The following is a 15,418-nucleotide window of genomic DNA, read 5'->3' on the forward strand; positions in this document are numbered from 1 at the left end:
TGTCTACAAGAGGAGCGTCTGGTGTCCTCATCCCAGTGTCTGTACGTCACTCAGAATGCACGAGACACGCTTTGACTTTTCACCAGCTCTTCACCTATTCCAAAAATACTGAACGGGGATTGGAAGGTAATGCTACTCAGACAATGAGAAACCAATCCTGCAGGGCTACCCACAGCTTTAGAGACAAGTGGCTGATGTGAAGTCTCCAGTGCCTTCCAGTAACATGGAAAGGTTTATCCATACAGATCACATTCGGTGTTTACCAGTTTTTCTTTCTACTGAAGCAAGACTACCAACAGTCAACATCAAGCTCGTGTTTAAATGCTTTTGTAAAGCAAAGGCTTAGCAGAATAATGAACCAAAACACTAACAGAGGCGACAGCTGCCATGTATCATAGCCTTACTGGTTTTCTAGCATTAAATTTGAATGTTTCAAGAGCCAGAATGCACAGAGTTTAAAATATTTGACATGAGTGTTAGCAACAACAAAGCAAGGACTCATGCATGGTATGCACCTCTCATTTATTCATAGAAATGTACAACAAAGGTTATATATGGAAGTCAGTTAATTTGTAAAACACAGAATATTACATAAAACTCTCAATAAGAGCATAAAGGTTTATGGAAAACATTCCAGGGAAATAGAAAATCCATCAGTAAAACTTAAGACAGATATTTTTAGGTTCTTGCTGAAGTGCTAATTAAAAAAACCAATTGTTATCACATGCAAGATACTGGGGGGGGCTGTTTGTTTCAGTTTTTTGTTTGTGTGGTTTTTGTTGTTGTTTGTTTTAAAATCAACATACATAAGAACTTCAGTTTGGCAAATGCACTTTTAATTCCCTCCATATTAGAAACATGATTGCCCAAATAACAAGGACACATGCAGTTGCTTTCCTGGTGGAAAAGTAATAGCAATAACAAAAGCTTTTTTTCCTTTTAAATTACAAATATTAACTGTTCTGCTAGATGATCAAAATCTTACAAGTAAAAAAATCAAACCTAACACTCGATAAGAAAAGTTAAGTTACTGCAGAACTTGATTCTGAAATATGATAAATGAAGAAGTGATACCATGCTTCAGGTATTGTATGTTTCAAAGGATAGTTCTCAAGAGATTTGTCCTTTGTCAAAAAGGCGTTTGCATGATTTTAAAGAAACAATTTCCCTGATGTGTTTTCCACTTCATTCTCCTCAACTTTCTGTATGGAGCAACGACATGACAACTTTCTTTCCTGCTGTGATATTAATGTATTTCTATTTGAGTATTTCTCATTTCAAATCACACCAGCACTGTCAGTTACTATTTCCAGAAACGCACTAGGTGTGTGCCACACTACGGCAAGAGGTGTAATTCTATTTCAAAATAAAGAGACACACAAGCAGGGAATGCAGAGGTGCACCAATGAGGAAGGAGGCAGTTAAGTCTTCTACCTAGAGGGGCCAACTTCATGGCAAAAATTAGTTATACGTGCTATTTCATTATTCAGCTTATTGAACACACTAAAAACCAAAGGTTTGCATAATAAAAACTGAACATCAATTTTATTAAATCCCGAAGCAGGAAAAAAAATAACTCTATTTAGTAAAGTTTCTTCAGAAAACAAAATCAAAACAGTTTCTTGGAATATCAATATGTACAGCTATGCTTCATGATCCACAAAGCTTGTGTTTAATATCAGCAACTTTAGCTAGTTTTAACAACAAATGCAAATATAAATTAGGATGAAAAAGTGTCTATATCTTACAAGAAAATAAATGGTAATATTTGTTGTCTTTACACACTCAATGTGCATATCTACATAAAAGCCCATAATGCAATACACTTACTGCAAGTTTTAAGAATAAATGATTCTTTGAGAACTACAGTGACACCCAAGAAAAAACAAGACTGTTTTGTCAAAAAGGGAAAGCAAGAAAGACATTGCTTTGTTTTCAGATTTGTCTCACATTAATGTCTTTATTTGAGGAAATCTTATCTGTTGATAGAGACCCCACAACACAATTAATGCTGATGTGGGTAGATTATTTCTTCAGTGGTCAAATACTACCAAGGGCAGACAATAAAAAGGCAGAGGAGTTCTGATAGGACTCTGCAAAGCCAAATTTCTCCAGTTACATGTACACATAATCTTCTACACCTGTAACCACAGAGTTACTTTACCTGCAGAGAAAGTTACCTCTCTTTACTACACAGAACAAGGGATTAAACTCTTGGTTTTTAAGAAACTGAAAACCTTTCCATGTCCCACAAATATGAGGAGAAAATGCAAAATTAGCTATGAATACATGCATCTATTCACACAAGAATATACCTGAACTATCACGTATGAACTCTAGAGATAACTGAGTGGAAACAGAGTACCATTGTATAAAAATGCTAATACTGAAGAGAAAGAAGGCAATCTCTTTTATTCTATTTTGGCTTGCATCTGCTTGTTTTCCATAAAGCATTTTACATTTACCTATTTCCTTCTTCTAAGCACATGCTTTTCACAGTTTATTACAAATTCATAGTCTAAGAGGCAGTTCTTAAATTATCTATTAATAAATGCAAAGGGATTTTTGACCTTGACTGTGATTCAGTGCCTTTCACATCGAGTCTCCGGCAGCTAAGAGTGAAATTTTAATTAACAATTCTAAAAATCAGATCAGGCTGAATTTGAAAAAGATACCTGAGGAAGAGAATCTGATGTGTATTGCAGCTGTTCACAATGTTTTACAGCCACGTAAGAACAATAAAGCATAACTGGACTTGAGTACTTACAAGACACATTGAGAACCTGCCTCCAGATCACTGTCTGGGTATCACCATCATCATCTATTATATTACTCATAGATCCAGCTGCTCCATCAGAAGTTCCTCCACGTTCTCCAATTTAACATTTTAAAGCATAAATTCAAATTCACATTGTCATTTCCTGCCAACTGGGTGAGTTCCAGTTTTCCATGGCAAGGGGGGAAAAAACCCCACAAAACTGACAGCATTGATGTTGTGGGTGAGCGGGAACACCCGCAAGTGCGATGGCGAATAAACAGTATGACATTTTAACATTTCCACTTCTCTGCAGCAGCCAATAAATGAGGAATGTTTTTATGCATTTATTAGAAATATTACGTACATCCAACTCCATAATCACATGGCAAACAGGAAAGGGTGAGAAGTCAGATTCACTGAAATGTGAATTTTTGCCACTGACTTCACTGAGGCCAAAATGTTCAAGAGATTCAAAACTAGGTTCAAGTTTTTCAACATTTTCCTTTGCTCTCTGATATCCGAGTTTTCCAAAAATAGAAACTGAGAAGGGCTCAAATCAGTAATTCCTTTTACATTCACAGCAATATATAAACATATTAAGCTATACCAAGAATTCTAGTTGTGGGTTTACTGTATTCAAGCTTTTATTGAATAATAATCCTATACCAATAATCCTATGTGGCTTTTCTATTCTTCTAGTAGCTAAAGCAGCAAAAAGGGAAAAACCACTGTTAAAAATTGAGTTAACTCTTGAAAGCAAACATACTTCCTCAAATGCTACTGAACTTTCACTGTAAATTTAAGAAATTATTTTCCACTTTATTTCTCTTTAAGATATAAATCCCTACGAGCTGCAGTCAGCTCACCAGAGAAGCAAGTGCTGCTCTAGGTGCGGCACGAGGCTACAGCGGGGGCACCGACCGAGGGCACAGCTCAGAGCAGATAATTACCCTGGATTCTTTGGTTCACTGTCTCGTGAACTTCCTCCCTTCAGCTTTCTAACCAGCTTCTCACTGCTGCGTCTAATGGAAGCCCGAAGTTTGCTAAAGGAACCACTGCGTTTTAAAGATCCAGTGCCATCCTGAAAAAAATTGAACACATGTGAAACTGCAAGAGTTTATTGCCCTCCCCCAAACCTGGCTCAAAAACATTTCACTGTTAATTGTTTTTATTGCTATTAATATATACTTGGTACAATTACCTAAACACATAATACCATATGCTACAACCTTACCAAAACAAAAGGATTCCTTCCAAACTGCAACAAAGATTTCTAAAATGTCAATACATGCTCAAGCCATTATTTAGAATAATTAATAAAAACCCACTAGAGTAGTCAAACAATTCACCATCACCATGTTACCTTTCATAAGAGTGCATTGTGGTTAACATAGTACAAGCCCCAAGCAAAAGCATTCCATCAGTCTAAGAAAAAAACTGGTTTATTCATTCTAAACATCTACATTATTTGCAAACATGCTTAATTAATCCTAAAATCCTTAAACAAAAATATTTCTTGATCGGAAACATGTATGGTTAAATGGCTGTGCTTCATTTTAACTTTCACCAAAGAAAATGTAAAACAGGATTAAATTAATTTTTTATACATTGCATTCATGTTTTACACTGCTATGCTGATCCAAAGAAACTTCCAACTGACCACAATACTATTTTTAAATGTTTTACTCTTAAAAAAACCCAACAGTTTAGTAAGATTAGAAGTGACCGTCTCCTACTTCATAGAAATCCTTTGTGATTATGAGAGAAGAATTGTAAAAGAAGAAAGTAAAGAACTACTAAGCAGACAAAGACAGACGCCTGAGTTGGAGTGAGTTTATTAGAAGTTAGAAAGACAAATACACAAATCACTGAACACCAAGATTAGTAGAGAAAAGCATAATTGCCAAAATCTCACACAAAGACTAAACAGCAATGCTACTTTAGAATAATCATAAGTGAAGACATCCAGAGTTCCATATTGATGTTAACCATGTAATAGGTCTCTAAATACATTTTAAAGCACTTGGAGAACATGCCTTACTGTTACGGGTTTGGTTTTGTTTTTCTCCTGTAAAGATCACCATCATGCCATTTCAATAATACCTTGTGTGACACTTTTAACTACCTTTTTTCCATAGTGAACAGCTACTTATAAAGTTCATTGATACTTTTTTTTTTACTAATGTATTACACAGCAAATGGTTGTAATAACATTTTGTATGACTAGATACATATCTGGCAAAGCTACACATGTACAGAAATAGAAAACTGGAAAAAAAAAGACAGCAGCACTGAAGGAATGGCCAGTTTACAGGGAAGTGTAGCTCTGACAAGAACCTTAAGGGGTTTGCTAAAACACAGCAGTCAGTACTGAAGAGAGAAGTTAAAGCTTGAAGATGGTGCACGCCCGTCATGCAGGAGACAGTATAAGAATCACAAAAGGCATCTAGGCCTGTCAGAAACGGAGAGAGAAAAACTGAATGAAACTGTTGGGAAAATTCAACAGTTTTCAATTTTGAACAGTTACGTTTACAGTATTTCTAGGTCACATTCAAAACATTTTTTTCTCCAGAGTATTTGGACAGAATGCACAGCTTTATACTGTTTCGCCTATACACTAATATCCGACTTACAAATGAATGATGTTGTGCATTCCTCAAGTTAGAATACAAAACACCTTTAAGAAGGGATAGCCTTAGTATTACATTTATAAACAAATAAAGGATTTTTTTTTTCAGCTGACATTAACAGAAAAATAAAAATAAAGAAAAAAATACAACAGAAGAAAGGAACAGAGCAAGGTGCATTCATTTCAGCTTTAACTTCTGTCGGGAATTTTCCTTGAAACAAAACTGCAAGAAGAAAGAGGTCTTCCCCCAACCTCCAGACAAAATTCTGTTCATTCCTTTAAGGAATTAGAATCCAACTGAGCTCATGAGTATTTTTCAGAGCATATCTGTCTGTGTGTATATTATCCAAGTGGAAACGTCTGGACTTTCCCTAATGCAGTGAGGCAGCTGAAAGAATCCACCTTTAAATAGAAGCTGTGGTTCAATTTACATGCTTTCCATTCTCAGTGTTAAGTACAGAAACCATTACTGATAGTCTTAAAAGACACTGGTGGTTTTGAGAGCCTTTACCTATAGCAACTGGAGTGAGCAGTAATTAAAATTATTCTTGGAAATGGCAAAATGCCTTCCTACCAAGTGATTAGAAGATCTAAATCTGACATTTATGTTTCAAACTAAATTGCATCTATTGTTCACACATTTAAAAATAGACTTCACCTTTGCAAGGTTGAATAAATTGAGATTTAAATTCCAATTATAAGTATTAGATCAGTGAAAAGGTTAATTATTCCTACGGTGTTAAACCACTGATGCTATAGTAGTGATAATGATCCAATCAACAAAGGCAAAACAAATTTGGTAGGTATAGAGCATAACTTCTATTGTGCTGATGAGCACATTAGGAATGAGCAGACAAGCTCCTGGGTACTTCAAATCCGAAATAAAAATGTCAAACTCCCAAGCGAAACACTGACTGCATGATTAACGAAACACCTTTAAAATACAAGTTTAGGATACAAAAAAATCCTAAATCCAGTTTAAACAAACTAAAAACCCCACAGATATACCCTGTTCTATGGGAAAGATTGATTGCCAGATTTTATGTCGATCAGAATGAGAATCACCTTATTACTTTTGCTTACACCTCCCACCGCCGTCTCCAGCTGTCTGCTACGATGCTCTGACTGACACGTCCTATTAAACAAGGGCAACTCTCCCCAGCTGGTCTATGGTAGTGAAATTTGGTTTTGTTTCACACCTGAAAGTGGACTGATGTGCCCAAAAGCTTATCTTTTTGAAGCATACAGGTATTTCCTCACATTAAAACATTATCTTGAACTGTATCACAACACCATGATGACTTTTATCTGTCCTCCAACTGGTTGCAAGATCAATTTACAAAAATGCCAATTACAAATACCCACTGTCACTTTTAACATACACACTTAATAAGGGACAAAAATCTTGGGTTTTCTACCTTGAATTTTTAAGACAAATCATTTATTTGCATTTTCGACTATCTTTTGTTAACTTTATTGGATGAACTTTATAAATAACATGTAAACGTGCCCTACACAACCTCACTTAGCACATTGATTTTAACAGTCACTGACAGATTTATTTCAACATATATTTCAGTTGTTTTTGTAAGAACGTAAGACATTACAGTAAAGTAAACAATACTTAATAGGGATTATATTCCCTATGGATGTCACTTAATTACAATAAATCTTCCAAAAAACATTTTCATTGAAGTTTGTTGCTTTACACTCTCCACCTATTTTCCCTGACAGCCAAGAACATGCGTCAGCTTGAGCACTTGAGAAGAGTTTAAAGGGAAAAGGCCTCTCCTCAGGCTCTGCACACACAAGTATTTGCCTGATAAAAAACATTCTACTGTACTTTACGAATCAGAATATTTTGTCTGGAGGGAACACACAAGGGTAAAAAACTACACAGTATAAAGTAGAGGGAAGAACAGCGATAAGATAGAAACATCAGCAGGGTAGAGGGAGAGAGAGTTGCCCACTTTATGTAACACACGTAATAGAAAACCTTCTCTCAAGAGGGGGGAAAAAAGAAATAAAGATAAGAATAAAGCAATGCCACTTGAGCACACTAAAAGTGGAAAGTTTCTTTGCCTTGAGAGGTTAAAATTTAATTTTTCAGATCAACAAATATTATCACTGAGTTTGATTCAAATATTGACCTAGAAATACTGTCTATTGCTTTTCCAGAAGGCCTTTTCAATCCAAAACCTGCATGCTTGTTTAATTAATGTCAATAACAGAAAAAAAATGTAATCCATCTAGAACATATAGTCATGCAAAGTACAGCGAAAATTAAGGGAAGAGTACAGTACACAGTTCTAATGCTGAATGGGCAAAATGAGCATTAAAAAAAGAGTTATCCAACCTTACTTTGGCTTGGTTAATGATGCAGTATTATTCACAATAGATGCTGATTGACTGTCGTGGCACTGAGAACACCAATGCCAATAAAACAATGATAGACAAGAGCAAAGATGGAAAGAACATTCTCCTTTAAGACTAAAGCAGTATGTATTTTATCAAGGTTTTTTTGGAATGCTAAACTTTGTCTCATGTGGCTACAAAAAGGAAGAAAATTAAAAGATTGCTATTGTAAGAGAATCAAAACTTCAGAGCACTCAACATTGCAAAGTAGGCTACTTCCCCTCCCCTAAAGCAAAAGCAGGCGACACCACTTTTATATTATAACAGGATATTTGCAGCAGGGAGTTAGTTAACAGTGCTCTATATATCCCATTGCCAGCAATGGGATAAAACACAGGAAAGCTGGTGACAGAAGCAAACTACTACATAAGCCAGATCAATAACCCAAAGCTTGAATTGTCTTTCAAATAAAGGAAAACAATGGTTAGAAAATTGCATTTGTAATCACATATATATATGTTCTTGCTTTATGACAATAAGTGTTATACAGTGAAGCCAATATATAGGAACTGAATAGGAACAAGCCCTGACTCCAGTGAAATTGTAATATGGGAAACTGATATTAAGATTTCACTTAAGAAATACAAAGTTACTATCACATGTTATGTGATGGCACTGTCTCTTAAAACAGACTGTATAGCAGCTTGAAGAGGAAAGACTGTGACTTTAACAAGTCAGGTAACGAGGAAACTGGAATTATTTCAGTGTTAGACTGAACACTTCCATTTACTCTCAAAGTGCTAACATTTAATACATCTTTATAGCAAATGTTCTTTGTAGTTCCAACAGATGCAGTATTTTTAAAGAAACATTTAAAATATGGACAAATGTGGCATCAAAAGGAAAAAAAGCAAAAGTAAGTTAATTGCCAGAATATTTCTACCAGTAAAAAGAAACCACTGACAAGCAATTGTACACCAGACCACAACCAGGACACTCAATCAGCATTAAACAACTTAAATACAACTGCTCAGGATTCTTGAAGAAATTTCACTACTCAGGACAACAACAGAAAGGATGTTTTTAAAATATTACCTTTTTCTTTTTTTTTACATTATGTTATTAAAAAAAAAAAGTCATTCTTCATTTCTTAATTGATTCTGCAAAATTACAAAATACAAAGTAGATCAACCAAGAAACTACTGGGAACATGACAGGCTGGTGAATGGACAACCACGTTTGTTATGGTGATAATTTATCTAGGCTATTTTCTTAAACTGTGTACTGTACTTACCCCGTTCCATTCTACGCTCATACTCACTTCCTCGCCGCCATCAGGACCACTCTCGTACTTTACCACGTCAACATTGAGGCTTTCTCGGCTTCGCCTTTTTTCTATGCTCTCAGGGTCGTTCAGCACTTCAGCAACTCTCTGTTTATGAACATTGTCGAGACCCTGAGAATTAGATAAAATGGGAAAAGGTTTTATTACAAGCTGTATCCATCTACAACTTACATACAATAACCACATCAAGAAGGAAGCAATTCCAACACCCTGACTCTGCTTTCAAAGGGCTGTTGAGTTGACTTTTATACATTGCAGGAAACAATATATCATGAAGTGGACCAGCAGTTTGGTAGTCTGAAAATTCAGTGACTTGCCATTCTTTTCGTCCTTCCTTATCACTTGTCAGAGCCTCATGATGTTTATGTCACTTACCTGGAGACATTTGGCCACCAGCTTAATATTTAAGCAATTTATTGATCATGAACAGTGAATGCAACTCGCAGCTTTCCACCTATTGAATGGTGCAGTGTCCACCTACCTTTGGAAAGAACGTCGCAGATGTCTGAATATCTAATACTTAAGACACTGGTTGTGTTATTTAAAAATACAGACATGACACTTGGCACAGTACTATAATCTATCCTTCAGAAAAAATAGAATAGAAAATAAGCTGGAAATAGAACAGCCTATGGTCAATACAATATGTTTACTTTGTGTTAAAGGACATACATCAATCACCAAACAATCCTTTAAGTATCTTACAAGTGCTAAAATACCTTCTATGAAAACCCTGTACTAAAAATAATCGCAAAATCTTTAACACAAACTAATAAGTAACCAAGCTAAAATCATACAAAAAACAAAACTGAAAATAAGTATTACAAACCTACTCCACACCATAAATGGTATTTGCTGACAGGAAGAAAGCCCAGATGAATACTGTAAGACACATAAGAAAATATTCTGCATCTTTCATTGTGCAGCATGAGCAGCAAACACAGTAGGGGATCTGTGCAAGCCCATAAAGTCTACCACAATACAGAAAGTGAACATCATGCCAAAATACTACTTAAAAGTGCATGAAAATAAATGAAAGTTGTTTTAGTGGCACGGAAAAGTCAGGTTCTTCATTCCCATACAGCTGCTTTCCAGTAACTGAAGAGCAAAACAGCCCTCCCGAATGAATTCTGCACACAAGGAAGCATGAGACCAATATATAATGATCAAAAGTGTTCACTTCCATACCGCTGTATCAAAAGTGGCTAGAGCTCTCAGCAGAGAAGTATGGGCTCAAAATGGCTTTTGCACCAACCCCTTCAACAGCACAGAACACAAAAAGCATTAAACTATTTAAAATCATCACTTAGGAGGTGATGTATCACATACAGCCTCTTACTTTAATGACCTAGAATAGAAAGGCAGTGTTAAACGCTGCTAGTAAGACAGTTGTTCACTACATGTCCAAATCCACTGCTGTGTGTAATGTCATAGATCATGATATAATGGTATAGGTGGTACATGATGCACTAATGCAGATCTGAAGATAAAACAGCAGCAGCAAGCCTCCAGCAGGCTCTATGGAAAATGGACACAAGGACCAGTTTTGGCAGCAGTACTGGCAAGCCAGACATGGGAGGGACTCTGAAAGAGACTTCTCTAATAGCAAGATCCTCCCATCCTTAATTCCCAAATAATCAATTCCAAGTTTCATAGTTGAATTTTGAACTTGAAAAGCTGGTGTTTGGTTTTGGTTTTTTTTTTTTTTTTTTAAATATAGAAAAGAAAACAAATGTAACTGCAAGTTAAGTTTTCTTCTAGTCTTCTTATTACTATTATATCATGCCAATTTATCCTGGTTGTATGTGTTCACACTAAAAAATCATCACATGTAATGGCAACATTAAAACTAATAACCAAAGCAAATATGTTAAATGCAGTGCACGTTCATTTCTTGTCTTCAAATCATATTTAAATGGCACACCAGGAATGAACCTTCAGTAAAAGGATGTGAAAATCCTCCTCAGTAGAAGAAACGTACCTCTGCCAACTTTTCTCTCAGATCCATACTTTCCTCTTACCAGTTTCCTTCCATTTATTTAGCAAACATTTGTGAATTTTCCATCATTTTTTTTTGTGGAAGAGAGAACTTATGCCACCTTATATCACACGGAACTGTTGCTGAATTCACTAGAGGAGCATGAGGTTTGCCAGGAACTTTTTGCTCTCTCCTTTTTCCAGAAATCTGCTTCTATATGCCTCAAACACTGCAGCATCATTCTTTAAAATACAACTCCAAATCAGTATAACCAATAAAACCAGTGTATTATGTAAGTCAGTTTACTTGAATTTAGAATCTGAGTTTAGAAATTTACACGGACATATAAGAAAGCAAAACAAAACAAACCACTTCTGAAAAAAAATACACAAATCTTATTTGCTACTGCAAAAAAACCCCACCTTTCCAAGTTTTTTTATTTGCTTATATTCCTTATTTTGCTTTCCATTTTAACACTGACTAACAAGCCATACTTGCTTGTCTAGTCTTACCTACTTTTATAAAAGACATTGTATTAAATCACCCAAAATAGAAAGGAAAAACAAAAAGCCAGTGAAACCTCAAAAAAACCTTCTGAGACGGTGAAAACGTGTTATTTGAACAGCAGATCAGAGAGCAGGGACAACACAGAACTTCTCCACATTAAAAGAATAATAGCTCCCCCTTAAACCATAATATCTGTCCCATCAGTTTGCAAAAGTAATAAGAACAGCAACTTGACAGATTTAAAATAGCCTTCTGAAGGTCTGCACCAGTCAGTCAGTTGTGTGCAGAAACAGAACATCTGTAAGTTTGACAACTCCTTATTAAAAGGAGTTTGCCACTGTCATGGCAAAGGAAATGATCAACAGAAACTCTCCATGTTCCCCTGGCTACAGTCTCTCTCCCAGGACACAGAGCCAGCTGAGGAGTGCAGGCCAACGCTGCTTTCTGCTCTTCCATCTCCAATTTCAACCCCAATTTGAATCACGCCCCCAGTACACGGTGCCATGGCCCCAGCAACTACCAGTCTGCAAGTGTTAGGAAGGTATGAATTTATCACCAGTTCAGACTGAAACAAGAGGTCAACACCAGGCACTAGACACTCAATAGCTAAAAGTTTCCACATTCTGCACATACAATACACACCGAAGTTGAAAATTTGCATGAGCACAATGCAGTAATATCATTCAGGCAAATTGTCATACTTGCCTGTTTACGGGATCTCATTGCTGCCTCTTCTAATGTTTCAGCAGCTTCAAATTTGCCCTGTCGTCTGTAAAGTGCCCCAAGGTTCTTTAAGGTAGTTGTTACTGTTGGACTATTCAAAGAAGAAAAAAAAAGTGTGCATATATCTACATACACATTAAACTCAATTCACAAACTAATAAAAACAAATTAATAAAGCATTTATGATATTTTTGGTAAATATTTACTGTATCTCATGAAATACACTATAATGTACATCGAAAATCCTGTTACTGCCTTTCAAAGTGCATTAACGGCTCACACTGGGATTAGTCAACAGCCCTGAAACTGGAAGCTGGTAACCTGCCTCTGGATCTACTCCAGGAGAAAACTGGAGTGCTATATCCTCGTGTTTCTCAGACGCACCTTGAGGTGAAAATTTAGCTCAATCTGAGTGTGTTCAACTGAATAATTGTGAAGCTTCCATAAAATATGCCTACTCATGCATACAGTGACCACTACAGCAGTGTGTGTTAGTCACAAAACAAATTAACAGTTCATCAGCTTTGACTTAATACCTGTTTGCAGTTTCTATGTATTCAAACTACGCTTGAACAATAAGGGAGGAAAAAAAAAATACTGCATAGTCCATTAACAAGTATCACACTCCAACAAGATATTTTTGTTTCAATGATACAGTAAGACTTAGCTCAGTCACAGTATTGTTGCTTGAAGTTTTGCTCCAGTAACAGCAGATAAAAGATTTCCTCATGCATTAGAATGAACTAGTACAAGGAAACAAACCAACCAAATGTATTGCACCCAGAGTTTAGGATGGAGAAGAAAGAGGAGATTACAATAGTACAAAGTTTCTGTTGCTTGTTACACAAACTTAAACAGTAAAGAAATTAAAAACCCTCCCCTAACATTATCAGTACTAGGTGCAGGCTTTTTCTTAAATTGCACCACCAGCACATTAAAAAAACTGAAGCAAACAAAAAAAAAACTTTTACCAAGTATAATCCAAGCTGAACTCCTTGTTTCTCTTATTCCATTTTAAAGAACATGTTTTCATTCACACTGAACTATATTCTTCAAGCTTTAGGAACTCAAATCATGCTGAGTTGTGGCAGTTTAATTTTGTTTTCTTGTGCCAGCTAGAAAACTCGAGGCTCTGTTATTTGTACAGTCTCCTTTTTGCTTCTGGCCCTCTCTAGAGGTCTTGCTGGGGCAGGAAGGGCACATATGCCAACCAATGGTATAAGAAGAAAGAGACATGACCTGTGTGTCCACATGAAGCACTCCCAAGAACACAACTGGTGAAATTTTATGTCACTTACTAGATGTAACCAGCCTAGATCAAAAGCAGCCTCAGGACTCAGAAACTGACACTGTGTTCCTGAAACCTGGTCTTGGGGCCTGAATTTTTAGTACTATAGTTTTCATAACCCTAAGCAAACAGCTGGTTTGGTTTCATTTTTAAACATGCCTTAATCTGACATTTCTGGATACTGGGTCTTGCCATGTTGTTTGTCCTGTAAAGGACAATTACCCACCTGTCAACTTTGCAAGCTTTGTACCAGCTACCATATTCTCCAAAGGACGTGCCATCTTTTTGCTTCCCCTAAAAAAAGTAACATTGAAGAAAAATAACTGATTTGTAGCTTAAATAGTAAAAGCTAAAAAGAAAAATATTTATGAGAATGGCCTTACTTTGCATTCTTCCCTCTCTTCTGCGTGCATCCAAATGGGCTTATTTTCATCTGGTGAAACAGAAGAAAAAAAATTATAGAAGTACAAAACTACAAAGTATTCATTGTTTCCTTCTCACCCTTCTGAAATGAAGTTGTGAACCAGAGAATTATATTACCACTACAGAAAAGTATGCTGTCTGTACTACAAGCAACAGACAAATAAAACATGCACCTCTTTTACAGTTTTACAATTCTGTCGTCTTTTCTTATTTGAACTTGGAAACAGGTACTTGTGAGAAGCTTTGAAGTCAGTATATGCTGCCATCAATTTGTCGTGTGATAGACAACACACACTTATTTTATCATAACAACTGTTTTGACACCTACTAAGTGGCGTGTATGTTACTGTCATGGAATGCAATGAAAATTCTTTGCTGTGATTTATAGTTGATAAAATGCATTTGACTTCAATATACAGTGTAATTCACAATTTAAGGGTATCTTCCTCATTTTTGAAATGTATTAATGGAGGACTCACATTAACAATGTATTTAGTGTATCATTAAAAATCTTGTACTGACTTTTCCCTGGGACTGGCAAGTGACAACTGTTTTTCTGCCCTTATAAAAAATAAGATAAATTCTGCCAGAAATATAATCCATAAAATGTAAACCTACCAAGTCTATCACAGGTAAGAAAAGCTCTCCTTTTGAATCAAATATTACTGCTGTATCTAAGTGCTTTCTTTCCATAAATGTACTTCAACATATCTATAATCTCACTTTTTAAGTCTACAGCGAGTAGACAAGAATTTAGATCAGGATACAATTAACTTCCTGCAGATTTTATCCCATAACAACTACAACAATGAAATACACATTCAAATTGAGTTTCTTACCGTCTACAGAGCCAAATTCCCGTTCATGAGCGCGAGTAAGAATCTCTTTGTATAAAGTTTCTGCTTGCTTAAATTTGCCCTGTTTTAGATAGCAGGACGCCTAAAAACAAAATACACCCCAAAAGGTATCAGTGCACTGTTTTATTTAGCTTGATAAATACAACATATGCTGAATAAAGGTACATTTCAATTTATCAGAAAAAAGTTACTTTTTCTTAGATTCACCTTATAAAAGGCTTACCAGGTTATTCTTTGTTTTTGCAACATTTGGATCATCTGGTCCCAGCTTAGTCTGGTAAATCTCCAGTGCCCTCTGATAATAGTATTCGACCTCCTCATATTTACCCTGGTTCTGGCATAGTAAAGCCAAGTTATTTAATTGTTTGGCAACATCAGGGTGATCTTTCCCCAGGACCTGAAAATGAAATACCTTGTATTAAAACATTCTCCAGTCACCGTATCAGGGTTTAGAAATGCATCATTTAGAAATACCTTGTTAGTTTTTATTCCTCATCAATTCAACATGAGGATGACAAAAGCAAAATTTACATTTGAAAGAGATGAAAATTATTC

General features: G+C 35.9%; 1 protein-coding gene across 5 annotated transcripts in view; it reads right to left on the reverse strand.

The window, feature by feature from the left end:
- The window catches only part of KLC1 (kinesin light chain 1), a gene marked incomplete at its 3' end in the record, with an annotated part of 45,215 nt that overhangs the window by 2,404 nt on the left and 27,393 nt on the right, over positions 1–15,418 (reverse strand). For 2 of the 5 annotated variants that reach the window (XM_080344950.1, XM_080344948.1), the window contains exons 8-14: positions 15,087–15,260; positions 14,846–14,945; positions 13,967–14,016; positions 13,810–13,877; positions 12,278–12,386; positions 9,037–9,198; positions 3,709–3,839 (exon numbers count right to left, since the gene is read on the reverse strand). In XM_080344950.1, coding sequence (XP_080201076.1) covers positions 3,709–3,839; positions 9,037–9,198; positions 12,278–12,386; positions 13,810–13,877; positions 13,967–14,016; positions 14,846–14,945; positions 15,087–15,260 — 794 coding nt within the window. Of the gene's footprint in view, positions 1–2,611; positions 3,299–3,708; positions 5,245–9,036; positions 9,199–12,277; positions 12,387–13,809; positions 13,878–13,966; positions 14,017–14,845; positions 14,946–15,086; positions 15,261–15,418 lie in introns of those variants that run through there. The other 3 variants (XM_080344949.1, XM_080344947.1, XM_080344951.1) reach the window with 3 other exon arrangements.

Source organism: Nesoenas mayeri (genome assembly GCF_963082525.1).
Source record: "Nesoenas mayeri genome assembly, chromosome: 5".
Taxonomy (NCBI): domain Eukaryota; kingdom Metazoa; phylum Chordata; class Aves; order Columbiformes; family Columbidae; genus Nesoenas; species Nesoenas mayeri.